The sequence below is a fragment of the Helianthus annuus genome, chromosome 5, assembly GCF_002127325.2.
Source record: "Helianthus annuus cultivar XRQ/B chromosome 5, HanXRQr2.0-SUNRISE, whole genome shotgun sequence".
Lineage (NCBI taxonomy): Eukaryota > Viridiplantae > Streptophyta > Magnoliopsida > Asterales > Asteraceae > Helianthus > Helianthus annuus.
Genome location: NC_035437.2, coordinates 106,927,734 through 106,944,385, shown reverse-complemented (window position 1 = coordinate 106,944,385; position 16,652 = coordinate 106,927,734). Strand labels below are relative to the sequence as shown.

The 16,652-nt window shown below is 35.6% G+C and overlaps 1 protein-coding gene across 1 annotated transcript in view; it reads right to left on the bottom strand.

Annotated features, from left to right (window-relative positions):
• Positions 1-16,652, bottom strand: part of LOC110940899 (protein ILITYHIA) — a 45,461-nt gene that overhangs the window by 11,727 nt on the left and 17,082 nt on the right. The window contains exons 27-52 of the mRNA XM_022182465.2: positions 15,401-15,573; positions 14,193-14,270; positions 13,960-14,107; positions 13,193-13,315; positions 12,402-12,458; positions 12,218-12,328; positions 11,931-12,122; positions 11,594-11,767; positions 10,514-10,624; positions 10,357-10,426; positions 10,102-10,180; positions 9,905-10,007; positions 9,662-9,832; positions 8,687-8,809; positions 8,480-8,593; positions 8,286-8,392; positions 8,143-8,194; positions 7,935-8,041; positions 7,767-7,826; positions 7,570-7,687; positions 7,356-7,466; positions 6,286-6,423; positions 6,089-6,211; positions 5,215-5,286; positions 4,357-4,469; positions 3,443-3,601 (exon numbers count right to left, since the gene is read on the bottom strand). Coding sequence (XP_022038157.1) covers positions 3,443-3,601; positions 4,357-4,469; positions 5,215-5,286; positions 6,089-6,211; positions 6,286-6,423; positions 7,356-7,466; positions 7,570-7,687; positions 7,767-7,826; positions 7,935-8,041; positions 8,143-8,194; positions 8,286-8,392; positions 8,480-8,593; positions 8,687-8,809; positions 9,662-9,832; positions 9,905-10,007; positions 10,102-10,180; positions 10,357-10,426; positions 10,514-10,624; positions 11,594-11,767; positions 11,931-12,122; positions 12,218-12,328; positions 12,402-12,458; positions 13,193-13,315; positions 13,960-14,107; positions 14,193-14,270; positions 15,401-15,573 — 2,987 coding nt within the window. The remainder of the gene's footprint in view (positions 1-3,442; positions 3,602-4,356; positions 4,470-5,214; positions 5,287-6,088; positions 6,212-6,285; positions 6,424-7,355; positions 7,467-7,569; positions 7,688-7,766; positions 7,827-7,934; positions 8,042-8,142; positions 8,195-8,285; positions 8,393-8,479; positions 8,594-8,686; positions 8,810-9,661; positions 9,833-9,904; positions 10,008-10,101; positions 10,181-10,356; positions 10,427-10,513; positions 10,625-11,593; positions 11,768-11,930; positions 12,123-12,217; positions 12,329-12,401; positions 12,459-13,192; positions 13,316-13,959; positions 14,108-14,192; positions 14,271-15,400; positions 15,574-16,652) is intronic.

The window sequence follows — 16,652 nt, the reverse complement described above, 5'->3', positions numbered from 1 at the left end:
TTCCCAGATCAGGCAACGCATGGCGGCAGCTCGTGACCGTCGGAAAAGCTACGCTGATAAGCGTAGGAAACCACTAGAATTCCAGGTCGGAGACCGGGTTCTACTTAAAGTCTCACCCTGGAAGGGTGTGGTCCGTTTCGAGAAACGGGGCAAGCTGAATCCACGGTATGTTGGACCATTCGAAATTACCGAGAAAATCGGTAAGGTTGCTTATAGATTAAACCTGCCTGTAGAGCTGAGTGCAGTGCACAACGTTTTTCACGTATCTAACCTGAAGAAGTGTTTGTCGGATGAAACACTTGTGATTCCTTTTAAGGAACTGACGATTGATGAACAGCTACACTTTACTGAGGAACCGATTGAGATCACGGATCGAGAAATCAAAACCCTCAAACGTAGCCAGATACCCCTTGTACGAGTTCGTTGGAACTCACGGCGCGGCCCAGAGTTTACCTGTGAGCGGGAGGACCAGATGAAGTCCAAGTATCCCCAGTTGTTCCCAAACGAAAACCCCAGCACTGAAGCTACAACCGAATTTCGGGACGAAATTCCAAACTAACGGGGGGATGATGTGACACCCCGTTGAAACACGCTAGCTTGGCAGTGGCTGCTTCAACTTTCGGGACGAAAGTTCTTAAAACTTGGGGATAATGTGACACTCGAGGTTTTTCCGAACGATCACCTTGTAATATTTTGTGTGTATATAAATATTATTAAATGGAAACGTGATTTTGTGCATGATATGTGATGTATGTATGTAGTATAGATATATTTATGAGAGCCGAAACCACGACCCAAGACCACGACTCGCAACCACTCGGTTGCGAGTGGGTCACTCGGTTGCGAGTGGGCCTTTGGGCCGTAACCGGTTTGGGTCGAAACCCCCAAGCCCAACCCGAAACACCCCATGTATATATATCCCACCTTCTCCTCACTTTCCCTCATTTGTTACAACACACAAACCCACAACACTTCTATTCTCTCTCAACTAGTAACCTTCAACAACAACACCACTCTACTTCCTCTTTCGGTTCAAGCAAGGATTTCGGACAAGGACTCGGTCAAGACCATCACTCGTATACTCCATCTTCTCGGTTCTCTTCTCTTTGTTCTCGGCCCTCCTTTCATAACCGGTTAGTGTTATCTTCTTGGTGTATAAGATTTGTGAAATATTATGAACTAGAAATGCCTTGTATTCTTGCTTGAATGATATGTACATGAACTAGAAAAATGTTTGGTTAGTAGTATTTTGCATGATTTTTAGGAGGATTTGTGAAGTTTGGTCATATGTGAAAACCCTCATATAACATGTTTAAAGATGGCTAAAGTATAGTGATTTAGGAATGATTATGCCAACCAAAACTATGTTCAAGATTATAAAATGTATGTTTTCTTGTTTGTGCATCATGATCTTGTTAAAAATATGTGATTTTTGGTTCATGAATATATGGATTTGTTGGATATAAAAACCCTAGAAAACTATGAACACTACATGAACTTGTTTGAATATGGTTTGAAGATGTAAAAATGGCAAAGTTTGATCTATCTTTACTAATATTCAGATTAGGCAAAGTGTTAGTGAAATATTATTGGTTGTTTCCTATTATGGGCCTGAATTCTTGGTACAATTTGGACTGTCATATCTGCATCATCACGTGTACATGAAAGTGACAGATTACGACTCGCAACGACGGCATTACGACTCGCAACCACAGCATTCCGACTCGAAACCACACCGTTGCGACTCGCAACCAAAGCATGACAAGTCGAAACCACGTGATTGCGACTCGAGACTACGTCGGTTGCGACTCGCAACCACAGCATGATGACTCGAGACCACGGTTACGACTCGCAACCACAGCGTGACAAGCCGAAACCACCTGGTTGCGACTCGAGACCAGCTGGTTGCGAGTGGGCTGTTCATTTTGGTTACTGGGCCCATATGTGTTTAACTTGGACTATCTGTTGACTGGATTATGTGTTGCTGTTGACTGCTTAATTACTTAGGCCGGCCCAGTAACCCACTGTTTACTTATATGCTTGATACGTGTTAGTTACGTGCCTATATGTGTTTTACGTGAATGCTTGTACACCGAACCTGACCTATACCGGTAACCATGTTAGGACGTGGTGACCAACGTGATTGACAAGTAACCTAAACCTACCGAGCAACCCAAGGTGAGTTCACAACTTAAAAGCATGCGTCCCGGTGGTTTGGGACACGAGACTAACAACCCTATCCCCTGGTAAAAGGGGATACCATTTACATACCTTCCCTAGTTATAGGGAACAAAACTTACCTTTCCTTCCCGGGTATTGGGAAACCTTTTGGTTAATTACTGTTTATACGCATTGCAACTAACGGCACTAAACGAAACTCTATCACTCAAGTCCCTACTACAAATACCGATTAGTCGCCGGGTTAGGCGAGCGGGTTATTAGTTGATAGCGCTATTTAGGTGTTTACCAGCCTCACACCGTGCCCTGGTTTGGGACGGTCGTGAACTAATGTACTCAGAAATCCGTCAATGATGATAGAACATTGACATCGGGGCATCCTGCGGATACGCAACGGTTACCTAGTGTTCGGTATTGGAAAAACAGTTTAGTCGCTAACTTTTGGGGTAGCTCCCCAGGGCATGTATAAACGGATAAATTAACCGGTGAAACAAAGTTTTTGGTAATTAAAACTGGACAACTAGTGGACTCACTCAGCATTATTGTTGACCCCTTACTGCATGCTTTGCAGGTAACCAGTGACGAAGGAGCTTGCAGCTTGGGAACGTGTAGTGTCGGTTCACCCTTGTGTTGGGCGTTACCTTATTTTGAATCATGAACTTTGTTTTAAACTACCGTACTTATGCTTCCGCTACTTGTTGCTATTTTGGAACTTAAAACTTTAAACTCTGAACTTAATATTTACTAAGCTTATGAATAGTAAGTATTACTTTTGTTATCAACTTAAGTATTCGGTATAATTGGTGGCTGGATCCTGGTCGGTCACGCCCTCGAAGCGGGTGTTATCCGCAGGTGGATTTTGGGGGTGTGACATTGTGTGTGTATATACATATGTTAAAAATTATAAAAATTTGAATTCAAATTTCGAATTGAATCGAATTAAAAATCATAAATCCGTATTCGATTCGAATTTGATTACTAGACTCGAATACGAATCAACTCGAATTCGAACCTTATTAATCGAATTCGAATCGAATTTCGAATTTTTCGAATCCGAATCATATTCTGAACACCCCTAGTTTTCGGGCTTACTTTCATGTGGGTTTTCAGTTGCTCTACGTTTTGACGTAAATTTTGTCTGAAAACGAGCCGGGTCAAATATCTGACTGTATAAGTTCGAATTACTTTAAGTTTCGACGTCGCCGCAACTCACGGCGGGTCAAAATACTAGTTGAAATGATAAAATCAACAAAAGAATTCATACCTTGTGCTATCTTGCAAGCATTTGACAAAGGTGGTCTGTAGCTGTGGAAGAAAAGGTTTTAGAGCAATTCCACCTTTTCCGATTATGATGGTCAAAGTTGACAAAATAGCGCTTTTCACTTGCCATGGGAAACGATCGCCTATAATTCGAATCAAGGGCCTGAAATAACCGAAGTAAAACACAAAAGTCAAGAAAAGGAAAACCACATAAAAACTTTTCACATAGTCATTAAGAAAAGAGTAAAGTAGATGGATGGTCCCAGTGATTTAACCAAAATTTTGGATTTGGTCCTTAGCTTTCTAAAGTATACATATGGTCCCTGTGGTTTGCAGATTTAACCTATTTAGTCCCCAACTTTTGACAAAAGGACATGGATGGTCACTATGGTTTGCACTTTTAACACATTTAGTCCCCATGTTGGACCTGTTGAAACCTTTCGATTTGTTTAGCTGGGGACTGAATGCGTTACAACGTGCATACCACAGGGACCATCCGTGTACTTTTGAAAAGCTAGGGACCAAATCCAAAATTTTGGTTAACCATAGGGACCTGTGTATTTTAGTCTTTAAAAAAAAGAAAACAATAAAGAGAGCTTCAATTTGTGTATTATTTTGTCTATAATAAGTCAAAAGGGTATAAAACACTGTTAGAAAACGGTTCGAATGAATCGAAAGCCAGGTAAAGTTTGTTTAATACATTATTTATTTAGAAAAAAACAATATAACTAAAATAATAATTTTAAAAAGGTATAAACTATACATCATTATATTTTAAATAATAATAATAATAATAATAATAATAATAATAATAATAATAATAATAATAATAATAATAATAATAATAATAATAATAATAATAATACTTTAAAAAAATATTAATACATTAGATTTCAGAAAATAAAGTAGGTTACTTACCCTGTAATAGGGATAACAAACTCCTTGAGCGCTTTTTCGCTTGTTACTTCAATTAATTCTCCAAGACCCTGCGCAGCCTGTTCTCTTAATTCTGCCGACCCACTTATCAGGCCCTGAAATATAAGAATCAAGCACGGATTTATAATTTCAGATTTGTTAAAATGATAATTTCATTGGGATAAACATTCAGTCAAACAAAGCCCAAATAACCAAACTGAACTGAAGTTGGGCCAAATATAAAGCCCACCAAAGGTTTGTCAATGTCAAATGTCTCACATGTGCATCGATGTCTTTATGTTTATGAATATTTCAAAGATACATGTTGAATATGGCTGTCCATTTTTATCCAAAACCCGAATTCAAAGCCACCCGAACCCGACCCAAAAGACCAGAAACTTTAAACCCAAAATAAAACCCGAACACTTATTGTCTTTTTTATAGATGTGTTCTAGTTTGGAATTTGTAGCATTTGGAACATTAATGTTCAAAAGTCCCAAAACTTATGTTTGAGTTTTGATGATATTTTGTAAAAAAGAAGATTTAAATTCATTTTACATCTAAACCCGAAAACCGAACCCGAACCTGAATAACCCTAACCCGAACTTTAAATGGGTCAGTTATTGGGTCACCTTTTCTCATTCAAAAACCCGAACAACCGGACCCAAAAAGCCAGAAACCAAAACCCGATGAACACCCCTATTGAAAGTCATGATGGTCTTTCCTTACATAGATCATAAGCAATACACTTTTCTTATGAAGATTATGGATGATACTTTTGCTGCTCTTGAGAACGTTTATAGTAAAAGCGACTAATAAATGTTTGTTTCCAACTAAGTTAACACAAAGATAAAGACATACCTGAAGAAAGATGGGAAGCAATGGCTGAAGAGCTTTTGGGAGACAAAAACCAGGTATAACAATGGGTCCACCCTGTACATTCATCAACAGATTTTTAGTGTTAAAAGGACAATATATGTTCATTTAAAAGTAAAAGTATAGTATAAGTGCATTAATAAAATGCTAAAAGGGTTGTAAAGCTGTAAAGAAGAAGTGGTTATGTTTCATCCCAAGAGTACTTTTAGATTAAAAAAAAGGGATATTACCAAAAATAATGCTACTTTTGCAATCATATTTGACACACTTATAATAAGAGCAATATGCCAAGAAAAGTAGATAAAGATCCCATATTAGACATGGTTTTAAAAAACGGTTGAGGCGTGCGCCTCGAGGCGAAAAGGCCAAAAAACGATTCTGAGGCGCGCCTCAGGGGGTTTATACTGTATGTGCGCCTCAGGGGTTTTTGATATTTGTTTTTGATGTCTTTGAGTTTTTGTGTCAATTTCAAGCAATTTATGTCTTTTTTCATGTGTGTTTTTGATTATTTTGATGATGAATTTAGTTAGTATTACTATTTTTATAAGATATATAATATTTGTATTTATTTTTTAACTCCGCCTCGGGCTTACGCCTCGGTTCGCCTCGAGGCTTACGCCTCGTGAGGCGAAAGGAAAACGCCTCGAAACTCGTTTCCGTTTTTTTAAACCTTGATATTAGACAATGTTGGGTAGAAGTAATCTGCTCTACTGTCAAAAGGAGTGAAAGCTCAATTTGTTTACAAACTTAAAAAAGTTATTTTTATTTAGAACAAATATAGGAGTTCAGAATTTGACAGATTAGCAATCACTTGAAAATAAAATATGCATGTGCTGTTAACAATATAAATTATTTTCACCTTCTTCTTTCTACGTTCCTTGTCTCTAGATGTGGAAACAGCATCACGGACTAATTTTATATATGACGGAAGATTTTCTTTAGGGACTGAACCAACAACTCGTGAAAGTGCTTCCCAGGCAGCCTGTCATATAGATTATAAGATACATAAATAAGAAGATGACAAGAAATGATAAGTTCAAAAAATATATATATTACCGATACAGTAGCAGAATCGGAGTCACTCAGTAAGATGATGAGTGTGGACATCATATTTGGTGCCTCATCCACCAGATACAATTTACTGTTTTTGAAGAAATAACCAATTAAATATGCAGAACTGCGCCTTGTTGAAGCCTGCAAGTTGTAACACCACTGTGAGATAGATAGAAAGATAGACATTGACCGGTCAATGGGTCAGGTCATCGAAAAAATCGATTAACGGATTACTTATGTCTTTTTTCTATAACACTTCTATTTTTTCTGTACAATTACATTTAAACATCATATTAATGATACCTTAATTTAGATGTGACTATTTTTAATACTAGATATGTTTAAAAACAGATGAAATTTTACGGTCACAAACTTTAAAATTATATAAAGTTATTGAGACATTTTTTTAACTTGAGTAAAACAAACTTAAACAAAGAATTAAATGAATGTCATTTATATATACCATTACTTTTGAAAATAATATTATCTTTAATAGAACTAAGAAAGAGTTACAGTATCAAAATTTGTAAAAGATGTGTCAATTTAAAGCATATTATAAAGAGGGGCAGCAAACAATATTGGGATACCAACTTTTTCAAAATATTAATGCTTTATACACCTTTAGCCCCTCAACTTTTACAATGACATGTTTAGCCCCTCAACTTTTATAATTACCAACTTTGGCCCCTCAACTTTAATAATGACATGTTTGGCCACTTAACTACATCAAACAACTTTAGCCCCTCAACTTTAATAATAAACAACTTCAGCCCCTCAACTTTAACAATGACATGTTTAGCCTCTCAACTTTAATAATGACATGTTTAGCCCTTTAACTAAAACAACTTTAGCCCCTCAACTTTAATAATAAACAACTTTATCCCCTCAGCTTTAATAACGACATGTTTAGCCCGTCAACTTTAATAGTGACATGTTTAACCCCTTAACTAAAACATCAAATAACTTTAACTCTCTCGATTTGCTTATTTTTATCTACGTTTTGAACCCGCAGCGGAGCGCGGGTGGTAACCCACTAGTATATATTAAAAATAATCATAACAGCCAGCCAATACCTGATTATCCCCAACTCCTTTAAGAAGCTCCGATATCAAATATTCAACCCCTTCATCGTCAATGACCAACACCACAGTTTCTGCAGCCTTCTTTGCAAGATTTTGGACATCCTATATTGCGTATAAAAAAATTTAGAAATAAAGCTATCATCAATATTACAAGCAGGGATGTAGTACAATATATAAGATTATATAAATTATAGGTAATATATACCTCATGATCATCATCTCCCATTGCAGACAGCAAAGCAGGAAGAACGGTTGACAGATGAGCATTTAAACCAGCACCTGCCACCTCAGCAACAGCTCCCAGAGCATGCGCATTAAAGGCACTAGAAAACATGTTTCGACTGACGATTAGCATCATAAACCAAAGTGTCTAAAAAATTAAATGAATTATAGGCTGCATACGAGAGTGGGAGATGAACAAGCTTTGGCAGTATATGAGGCAACACAGCTGCAGTCCTGACACTGTTTTATAATGTAATAAGTTTAGTATTTTAATTAGAACTGTTTACACAAAATAATTAAAAAAATACTAATATGGTGGTAGTGTGGCACTGTGTTGGTTCTTAATACCTCAAAATTTGTTTTAGACCATCAAGGGCAGTATCTGCCATGGCATCATCTTCCAAAGCATGGAGAAGAGTTGGAACAATTTCGTCAATTGCTTGCATTCCAGCACTCTACAGAAAATAAATGATATAATAAGTAAAGCACAAAAGGTCAATTCGAGTTATGTTTTATTAATCGGTCAAAAAGGCTAAATAAATATAAAGTAGAGTACCTTATACAGAGTACTGAATGCAACCCCAGCAGATTCACGAACCTCAACCTCGCTGTAGGAGAAATTAGTATAACACATAAATAAATAATCCTAATCGTACAAATACTATAACTAACAAAAACACTGCAAAAAACTAAACATACCTATCGCATAGAGCTGTACGGATGGTGGGGATAAGCATATCCATGAAACTTAATAACTGACTTCTACCAGCACTAGCCATCACTTCACTTAAACCAGTGCAGACACCCTGTAAATAAAAACAATATACTAATTAATTTAACTTAACTTTCAAGATAAAGATAACAAAGGGTTGAATAGTAAAAGAGTAAAATACTTGTCTTCTGCTAGAATCAGGGTCCTTCAAGCCTCGAGACAAAATAGGAATAACCATAGGAAGAACTCTCTCCCCAAGCTTTCTAACAAGCTCACCCAATGCTCGTCCAGCAGCCTTTTATAAATAACAAATAATTCAGTTTCCGAAATGTGTGTATTAATAACTTAAGACTAAAACCTTAGAAAACATATGACAAAAACAAAAGACCTGTCGCCTTTCGGAGGATGGTGATGCAAGAGAAGTGATAAGGGTATTCATCAATACTGGCATTATCTCCTTTAATGTTTTGGGTGTATTTGCAACGATAGTCTTCCATACATGTAAAGCAGCCTGCAAAAGTAACACATACAACTCCATATTAGACACCTTAACTTTCATATTTGGCCCATTTACTTATGAGTGGGATGATTTGTTTTTTTTTTTTTTTCGTATGTAACTGGTTGAATGAGAAAACTAAAAAAAAGACAATCCCTCCATATAATAGCAAAACGATACAATGTTAGGTATGTTCATAATATAAGAAAAAGAGTAATGTACACAAATAGTCCCTGTGGCTAACCAAATTTTGGATTTGGTCCCTAGCTTTTTAAAAGTACCTGATGCTCCCTGTTGTTTGCACTTTGTAATGCATTTACTCCCCAGCTAACAAATCTAACGGTTTCAGCAGGTCCAAGTTAGGGACTAAATATGTTACAAATGCAAACCCCAGGGACCATCCGTGTACTTTTGGCAAAAGTTGCAGACTAAATATGTCACAAAGTGCAAACCATGGGGACCATACGTGTACTTTTGGAAAGCTAGGGACCAAATCCAAAATTTTGGTCAACCATAGAGACCATCCGTGTACTTTACTCTTTAAGGAAAATTTTATCCTTTAATGCATTTAGAATACAAATAATAATAATAATATTCAATAAAGGTAAACATGGGTAAAAAAGAAAATTAGTAAATAAAAAGGAACCACTTTACAGTTGGAACTATTTTGGGAGAAACTAAGATATTAATTTGAATTATAACTTTTGGGAGCGAATTAATTTGACAATAGTTATTTTAGAATAAGTAAATCTGGACGAACAAAAATTTTTCAGCTTTTTCGGTCAACCAGACCTGCCCATTTCGACATGTTACCCAACCCGCCCGAACAACTGATTCGGTCAGCTCTACCCAGAAATAATATCATACCTGGCGAACTGAAAGGCTGACATCTGTCCGGACCATATAAAGAGCAGCAAGCACTTCATTACGTTTATCTTTACCAAGTACTTCGATAATAGCACGCCCTTGTGCTTCTGTACTTGCACCTTCATCATCACTGCCACCCTCAAGAAGTGCTTTTCCAGAAGTACCAGCAACCTAGATAAAAAAAAACTTTAAGTAATAAATAATAGGTTCTAAAAAAGATACACAAATATGAGAATAATGTACCTTAAATAAGAGATCACCCAAAAGTTCCACAGAACTTTGACGGATACGCCAATTATCATTGAATATACCGTCTTCTACAGCTGGAAGAAGTAAAGGCAGAGACCTGGCCGAAAATTGAGAAAAACATAATAAATAAAAGCACCTATAATAATTATGTTAAAAGCCACCGGTTTCTTGCAAATCAACAAACAACTTACGTAATAGCGTAATGTTCCACAAGTATGTGACCTGCACCAAGTGCAGCCTCACGTACAGATTCATTTTCATCCGCAAGACCTGATTATCAATGTCAAATGTATTATGAAAAAGATCATTAAAATGTAAGAGACCTAATATAGATATACTTTAAAGAAGCATACGCACACTCTTATAATTAGCAAGTTTGACCCACTTATAAATGGGTCCATTATGATGTGTTTTATCTCAAAATGTCAACAGAAAATGATACTTACCATCTAAGATGGATGGTAGCACTTGAGGCAAGTAGTTTTGGAACTGTACACCTAATGATCTAGGCAGATACTATAAGAAAAATATAAACATATGAGTTTCCAGCTAGCAAGCATACAACAAACATATAAAACTGACAATTTAAAAAACCTGACTCACCTTGAAAAGTGTCAAATAACCATCACGCACAGGTGCCTTTGGATGAGAGCAATGACGTATAATGTCAGGAAGAAGGTTCTCAAAATACTCTGTTCCAAGAGCAGCCACAACCTGGAAAAAGATAGATCGTTTGTTAATATTGGTCCGAATAATTGGACCGGAATCTGAAAGTGAAATCGGAACCTTAAAATATGACTGGCTTATTATAGACTAGTAGTAATGATACGCAACTCTAATCTTAGTAGTTACCCATGTATGGTGAGGTTACTACACACACACGCGCATATATATAGGGGTCAGTTAACGTACAATTGGCCTTAACGTACGATGCGTATGCGATTAGAAATCCGCACGTTATAACCTCAAAAGACGAAAACCCGCATGTTATGTTTATCAAACCCGGACTTCACAAACTCGGACATGTTCATAAACTCGGACTTCACAAACTCGGACATGTTCATAAACTCGGACTTCCCAAACTCGGAAGCCAAAAAATTTACAAAATCCGCATGTTATATCACTCAATCCGCATGTTATATACTAATCGCGTACGCATCGTACGTTAAGGGATATTGTACAATACACTCTCTCTCTCTCTCTCTCTCTCTCTCTCTCTCTCTCTCTCTCTCTCTCTCTCTATATATATATATATATATATATATATATATATATATATATAGGGCGGGGTTCAAGAGTGAACACTAGTGTATTTGCGAATTGAGTGAACAAATCATGGCTATTGATCTACACACGTGTATGGCCAGGATCTCATCATCAAATCCTAAAATACACTAGTGTATTTCAACATCAAATCCTGGCCATTGATCTACACACGTGTATGGCCAGGATTAGTTCACTCAGTTCGCAAGTTACACTAGTGTTCACTATTGAACCTAATCCTATATATATATATATAATCATTTGATGTAATGTTGGTCTGAATTGTCATGTTTATAGGGCATATGGGTAAAAACCACCACAGCTATTACGTACTAACGGCACAACATACTTATATAATAATTATAACACAAACAATAATAATAATAACAACAACAATAAAAAAAATAAATAGCTACTGACCTCACTCAACCCTTGAGCAGCACCAGAGCGTTCAACATTACTACCGTCAGACTTGAGTGTATCTAGCAACCATGGAACAAGATCTGGGAAATTCTCTTCACCCATTCCTCTTATCAGAGATCCAACAGCTCTCGCTGCTACAGACCGAACTTCAGGAATTGGATCCACTAACACCTGTCATAAGCCATGTATTGAACAATATTAACAAATATCTGATTATCACTATATCCTACTATAGCACTGTACAATGACAACAGGATTGGTTGAGCATCTTGTTGCAAGTTGCAACATGCAAAAAAGTCATTTTTCTGCATTTGTATGTACATATAAAGTACACCTTTTTAATTTCTGGTAGGAGCAATCCAATATAAGGAAGCATATCATTGGGGTCAGTGACAAGAGAACACATATTCCCGGCGATTTGTGCAGCCTTCTTTTTTGTTTCTGCACTTCTTTCTCTCAATCCACGGTGAACAATTGGTACCAAAAGAGCAAGTGAAGGAGCATCAATTGAATTAATGAAAGTTGTCTACAAAACATCAATAAACACCCAACAATATTAAAAAATTGTGTATATTTTTCATTAATAAAAAAAAACAAAAAACAAAAAATAGAAGGGGTTACCTGAAGAAGAATATCGAGGGAATACTTTGTATGGTCATTAGGGTCTGTGAGACCCAATAAAAGAGTTGGAACCAGAGAAGCGATTTCAGGATTCTTTATCACACTGCCAACCTATATATACATACACTTATAAGAATTTATTTATTTTAAACCTGAACAGTAGATTGTAAGAATATAGTGAGACCTGCTGGAGTGCTGTCTGCCCAGCAGATTGTACTTTTGGATGAGTATCGGTTAGCACCTGGAATCAATCGGACATTTATTTAGACATCTGACCATATTTAATGAATAGTAAAGGTGGCAAGCTCGACCCGGTACTTATGATAGGTTCAATCGGGTTACAATTTATAAAAACTATTAAGTTAAAACGACAAGCCAACAAGGTCGGAAGGCACCCAACGTGTAATTTTTAATGCATAAAACCTCATATATCAGTTTAATTAAAGACTTTAAATTATGACTGAAATGAATTACTCTATATCTTAAAATGCATGGTCGGTGGTTCCGGCCATGCATTTTTCTTATTCCCCCTAACTTTAGAAGTTTAATACATTTAACCATCATCTTTTGGTAAGTGACACTTTGACTCCTAACTTTTGATAATTGACAAATTTAACCCCCCATTTTTTCTACTTAACAACTTACTACCTCATCTTCTCCAACATTTCAATTCTTTTGTTTAAATTACTTTTAAGACTGCACACCGCAACATGCGAGACATCATACTCTTCTTTATCTATGCCTAACGACGTTAATGTCACGTATGTAACGTGTGACAAAGTAAAAAACGAGTCTCGTCTCGCGCGGGCATCACGCGTTAATGTCATCATCGTAACGCGTAAAACGAAGTCTCAAACACGACGATGCCGCCGCAACGCGCGCCATGGGTCAAAAATCTAGTTGATTCATAAAAAGATAACAAATTTGAACATTTCTAGTTGTACAAAGTACAACTAATGTTTCTGTCGAAAATACCTCGGTCAATTTTGGCACAATCCTAGGTAGACATTGAGAAAGTTGTTGTGGAGCACAATACGCCATAGATCCAAGAAGTTGAACACTACTCTGCTTTGTCCTCCAAGCTTTATCTTCAAGACCCTGAAAAATCATGCATAATAAGAATCTCAAATGGCCATACAAAGTAATGAGGTGGCAAAATTATGCATCATTATTCCTTAACATAGAGACAAATCGACAATATAATTACAACTAAAAACTTCGGATATAAATATTCTATAGAGTAAAATGCCATTTTTGTCCTTGAGGTTTCGCCAGTTTTGTGACTTTCGTCCAAAAGTTTATTTTTCCAAATTTAGATCCAAAAGGTTTGAAATCTTGAAATTTTCATCCGGCTCATTAACTCCATCCATTTTTCTCTGTTAAGGCACGGGTATTTTCATCTTTTTTGTTAACTTAAGGATATTTTTTGAATACTTGTACATTATACTAAATGCTTGTACATAAAGTGAAAAAGACTGATTTGCCCTTTAAGTTAACAAAAAGACGCAAATACCCCTGAATTAACGTAGAAAATGGATGGAGTTAACGAGCCAAATGAAAAAGGCAAGATTTCAAACCTTTTGATCCAGATGCGGAAAAACAAACGTTTGGACGAAAACCACAAAACTGGCCTCAGGGACGAAAATGGCATTTTACTCTATTCTATAAAAGAGAAGCTTGAACTTCAATGTCCTCGAAATATCATGCAAACAAAAAGGAAAATAAAAAAAGAAAATAAGGACCTTTAGAAGTGATGGAAGGACAAGTTTAACCCCCTGGGCAGTGAGTTGAGACATCATAGCACGAGCAGCACCTTCAGCAGCTTCTCGAACAGCAATCACTGGATCAGAGAATGAAACCAGAAGCAATGGTAGCAAATATATTACATACCTGTAAAATAGAGAGAAAATTTACAGAGTGATTCATGTAACTTGCCTTATTAAAAAAAAAAAAGTAAAATCTTCTGAACACTTACGGTTCAAATAATTTCCCAAGCTTTTCACAAAGGCATTCAAATGCCAACAAAGATCCTTCGCGACATTTAGCAGAATTCCTAAGAAATAAGAATTGAAGGACCAAAACTATGTGTTACTACGGCATTTGCTGTAAAACTAGAAAAGGGGAGAGAAAGAAGGTACAAAAACCAACCAACAAGATTTAATTTAGAGTAAAATGCCAAAATCGTCCCTGAGGTTTGGGCAATTTTGCCTGTTACATCCCAAATAAGATTTTTTTTAACTGGACCCTGATGTTTCATTTTTGTTTGCCATTTCCATCCAACTCATGAACGATTTTGGCAATTTCGTTAGCTCAGGGACGATTTTGCCAATTTACCCATTTATTCTTTTGTTTTTTTTTTAATTTTAAAAATTTTATATTTTATCTTTTGACATTAAAAAATAATTGTAAATACAATATATATATATATACATATACATATACATACATTTATATATATATATACACACACACATTTATATAGATACGCACTTATGTTGGAACTACTTTATTTGGGTTCATCTACACCAACTTTTGATTAAAAAACACTTTTTAAAGAGGTTGGAATTTAGAACAAGTCAAACAAAATACACACACGGTTTTAAAAAGCGTGAAGCGCTTTGAAACAGTTAGGTCCCAACAGCCAAATCGCGAGGCATGAGGCAAGAGTTTCACGTATTTGAGGTGTTTGGTGTTAAAAATACTAATAAACTACTTACAGATACATACAAATTCTAACCAGGTACAAGTAAAATAGTATTAACATGAATAATGAAGAAAGAAAGCTCTAGGTACAATCTAAAAACTACCTAGATACAAGTAGTCTGCAGAGACTTATTTAAGAAATTTTTGAAATCCTAATTAGAAAAAAAAAAAAAACAAGGGCAGAAAATAAAATGATTAAAAAACGGGCTATCTAATTTAAAATTTAGTTGGTTTTTTACAAAAGGTTACTTGGGCTGAGTTTTTATAAGAGGGCCCAACAGACCTGTGCTATTACAAAAATAAAAATAAAAAACGGTCTTTCATACAAAATTAGGCTTGGTGAAGCACTAGAGACACTGCCTCCAACACCTCGGCACGCTTTTTAATGACAAGGTTGAATACTTTGGTCGTCTCCACATAAAAGGTTATTATTTTATGATAGTTGTATTTTTTTATTATTTTTCAGCAGTAAGAACAAACCTATTTGCAAGTCCTTCACGTAGCACAGTGGCAACCCCATATTTTTTCAAACTAGAAATTCCAAAACCTTTAATAACGCCAGCAAGGCCAAAAGCTGCTCCACGACGTTCCCCATATTTCTCACTCTTCATCAGCTGATCTAATAGCCTCGTAACAAGTGACATTGCATCTTCCTAATGGCAAACAATAACCGGTAAATAAAAATTGAGTTGAAAATTGAAATACAAATATACCTATGTATAAATAAAGAGAGTAGGGATCCTAATTCCTAAGAGAAACACATGAAAATTGAGAACCATAAGAACGATTCTGGACCACACATTAAGCCAAAAAAAAAATTACTTCTAATCGCACAGTTTTTTTTTTTTGGTTTTTTAATATATACATGTGTGTATATTGTCAATTTTTAATTATACACGTGTATATTGTCAATTTTTAAACTATATATGTGTATATTATGAAACATATATGTATGATTTTCAACTTTAAACACGCATTTTACACATGTACACTAGAAAAAAAAACGCGTTTAGAATCATATACATACAATCATTAATACACATTTGCACATATATATATATACACAAAATCAAATATAGGTGTACAATACTTTTGATTCTATTATAAACACGTATGTACATATATGTATAGTTAAAGATTGACAATATAAACATGTGTATATATCCAAAATAAATTCTAAAAAATAACTGACAAAAGAAGCTGCGATTTTTCCAAAAAAAAAATGCATTTTTTTGCATTCTTGTATAGGAAAAATGTGTGGTCCAAAATTGTTCTCAAGGTTCTCAATTACCTTAGTGCTTCTCACATGATCTACCCTATACACACACACACACACACACACACACATCTATACTATATAATAAAAGAAACCAATGAATGGACACATGTCATTCATTGAAGCCATCTATTTTTATAGATAATCAATATCAACTAAAAAATAATTATAAAATTAAATTTAATATAAATTTAAACAATTTGTGTAGAAGATAGTATAATATTTTATAATATTTATAACTTTGTTATAGTTTCATTCTTATCCAAAAACTTTATCAAATTTTATCTTTACCCTTTCTTAGCCCTTAAGTTCAGAAAACGCAATTTTTAACCACTTAACTTTTTATGAACTTTGTAAATGCCACTTTGACCCCCTCAAGAGTTTTTGCCTTGACGTTATAAATTCGAGTTAGTCGGGTCGCGTATAATACGTTATGATTGTACGATATAAATTCGA